At 47.9% G+C, this 2717-nt stretch overlaps 1 protein-coding gene across 1 annotated transcript; it reads right to left on the bottom strand.

The window, feature by feature from the left end:
• Positions 1-250: 250 nt before the first annotated feature.
• LOC142177393 (uncharacterized) lies at positions 251-1955 on the bottom strand. The gene is made up of 2 exons (XM_075245879.1): positions 1152-1955; positions 251-1072 (listed from the first exon to the last, which is right to left on the bottom strand). The coding sequence occupies exon 2, from the start codon at positions 836-838 to the stop codon at positions 251-253; it is 588 nt and encodes a 195-aa protein (XP_075101980.1). The 5' UTR covers positions 839-1072; positions 1152-1955.
• Positions 1956-2717: the final 762 nt, after the last annotated feature.

The following is a 2717-nucleotide window of genomic DNA, read 5'->3' as shown; positions in this document are numbered from 1 at the left end:
GGGTTACCTTACTTCGAGTTCGAGCAAGCACTTCACTCGACCGTAAAGTTTACGCGCTATACTAATTCTGTTCCAATCGAATTGTTTAAACCTCGGATCTTAGAATACAACTTCATAATTCTATAAGGTAAAAAGGAAGAAAGTTTTATATATATATCAAAAATCATTTACAAGGGAAGCATGGCCAGATCAAGTTTCTCTACAAAAGACAAAAACAGTCTTATAAGAAACACAAAAAATACTAAAGGACTTAGTCCTCTCCGGGAGAAGCATCTTCGCCCTCGAGGCCTCCTTCACTTTTAGATCCGCTCATACTCCCGGTATCATCACCATCAGGAAAGGCCAACACTCCGGTCTCGGCTTCAAGCTCCTTAGCTTTCTCGATCTCGGCCGTAAGATCGAAGCCACGAGCATGGATCTCCTCGAGCGTCTCCCTTCGAGACTGGCATTTAGCGTGCTCGGCAACCCAGTTTGCTCGAGCCTGAGCAGCCTCAGCAACCTCCTTTGCTCGAACCTGAGCAGCTTCAGCATCGAACCGGTAAACGGCCACCATTGCATCAGCATTGGCCATGGCTTTTTCGACCTCCGATTTGGCCGTTGAAAGTTCTGTGGCCAGTCTCTCTCGATCAGAAGCTTGCACGAAGGCTTTCTCTTTCAAGCTTCGGAGTTGGATCTCAGCCGAGGCCAGTTGAGTTCGGGCAGCCTCCTTTTCTGAGGCGAGGCGGTCCATATTCTTTTTCCACTCTTCGGCCTCCGCCTTCACTGCGTCCACTTCAACACGAAGTTGCCTGATCACATCGAACTTTTGCTGGACCTGTGGAACCGAACTGTTAGCCATTACGCCCGAGTCAGTGTCATTAACTTCAAAGATTCTTTTTACCTACTCAGACAAATCGGCTTGTTCTTTCCGAACTGCTTCTAGCTCAGCCCGAAGTCCTTTTGCTTCTCCTTCTCTTTGCTCACTGAGAAGCTTGAAGGCATCTCTCTCCTCGGTAAGCCCTCGAATTTTGGCTTCGTACCGGCTCAGTTCCCCTCGGGATCGGAGAAACACCTCGTGATGAAGCACAAAGGCCTACAAAAATAGAAAGAAGGAATTATGCAAGGAAAGAAAAATGCAAGTATGAAAATTGACAAAGAAAAAATGAACTTACCCGATTCAGGGCCTGTTGAGCTTCATTGAAAAGACAAGAAACTCCTGCCTCACCTGAGCTCTTCTTCGAAGCCTCCGAATCACCAAGACCAGTGACATCTTCTACCCAGACAAAATAACCACGGAAAAGGGCCTTCCTCTTCTTGGGCTCCTTCCCCGTGATAGACCTCCACGACCTGAGCGTCGCGTATCAACGACTGCGAAAATAAAGGAAACGAGGAATCCCCAATCTCTACTGCCTCGAGTAGGTCTTTTGAGGCACCACCTCCGTCTTGGGAAGCCTCAAGTCCAGTTTCTACACCGGTTTTCACCGCCTCTTCGATGATCTCTTCGCCCCAAGGTAAAGCATCTTCGGTTCCCTTCGGCTCGAGAAATTGGGTGGGAGTCTCCTCATCGAGCCTAGACGGAGCAGTATCAACTCCCACTGATTCCAAAGCTTTATGAATATCGGTGCCAGCTCGTGCACAGGCCACCAGCCCAGAATCACTTTCTTCTTCTTGTTCTTCTTCATCCCTCAGTCCTTGGACTGACTCCATAGTCAGTGGGATTGTGTTCCCCTTGGGTTTACGGGCCGCTCTCTTCTTGGGTTTTTGACCCGAAGGGGTTTGAGGCCCTTTTTCTCTTAATCCCTATCGCCGGTTTCGAGATACGCGGTAAAGCCTCTTCATCTCCGGGCGAGGGTCTCATAACCGCATCCTTTCCGAGATCTACAAAAGGAGAAAGTAAATAAACTCATACTTGAGAAAAAAATGTTTGAACGATAGGCAAATCGGTAAGCCGAGAAGAAGGCTTACCATGAGTACGAGCCTCCCACCAACACTTTGACAAATCACGCCACGCGCGCTCGGCATATGTTGACGTCGAAACCAGGCTCCTGACCTAGTTCTCGAGGTGGGGAACCGCACCCGGCATCCAAGAAACGGCTGCGTCAAGAAAAACACTGATAAGAAAAAATGAAGAAGTAAAAACAACAAAAAGTAAAAACGGAATCATACTTACGTTTCATATTCCATTTCTCGGGAAATGGCATACTCTCAGCTGGAATTAGGTCTGAGGTCTTCACCCGAACAAACCGGCCCATCCAACCCCGATCTATATCTTCATCTATACTCGAGGTGAACGCCTTAGTGGTCCGGCACTGAAGCTTTATCAGTCCACCTCGATAAAGTCGAGGGCTATATAATCTTATGAGGTGGTCAAGGGTGAAGGGAAGCCCGTCGATTTTGCTCATAAAGAAACGAAGCAGTATCACAATCCTCCAGAAAGAAGGGTGAATTTGGCCGAGGGTCACCTGGTATTTCTTGCAAAAATCGATGATGACTGAATCGAGGGGACCCAGCGTGAAAGGATAAGTGTAAACACTCAGGTACCCTTCCACGTGGGTGGTGATCGCCTCCTCCGGTGCCGGCATCACAACCTCTTTGTTTTCCCAATTGCAATCTTTTTTCACTAGATCAAGAAGACTTTTTGGTATCGAGCATATATATCTCGATACCAGCTTACATGACCAATAACCGATGAGGGTTTCTCGACCTTAAAGTCGGAATCAATAACGCACCCCCCGGGA

The sequence above is a fragment of the Nicotiana tabacum genome, chromosome 23 (genome assembly GCF_000715075.1).
Source record: "Nicotiana tabacum cultivar K326 chromosome 23, ASM71507v2, whole genome shotgun sequence".
NCBI classification, from domain to species: domain Eukaryota; kingdom Viridiplantae; phylum Streptophyta; class Magnoliopsida; order Solanales; family Solanaceae; genus Nicotiana; species Nicotiana tabacum.
This window is presented reverse-complemented; position numbering and strand designations above follow the sequence as displayed.

Bases quoted from the DNA above. Each gene is read 5' to 3' on its own strand.
- LOC142177393 (XM_075245879.1), bottom strand. From the start codon at position 838: ATGGCTAACAGTTCGGTTCCACAGGTCCAGCAAAAGTTCGATGTGATC.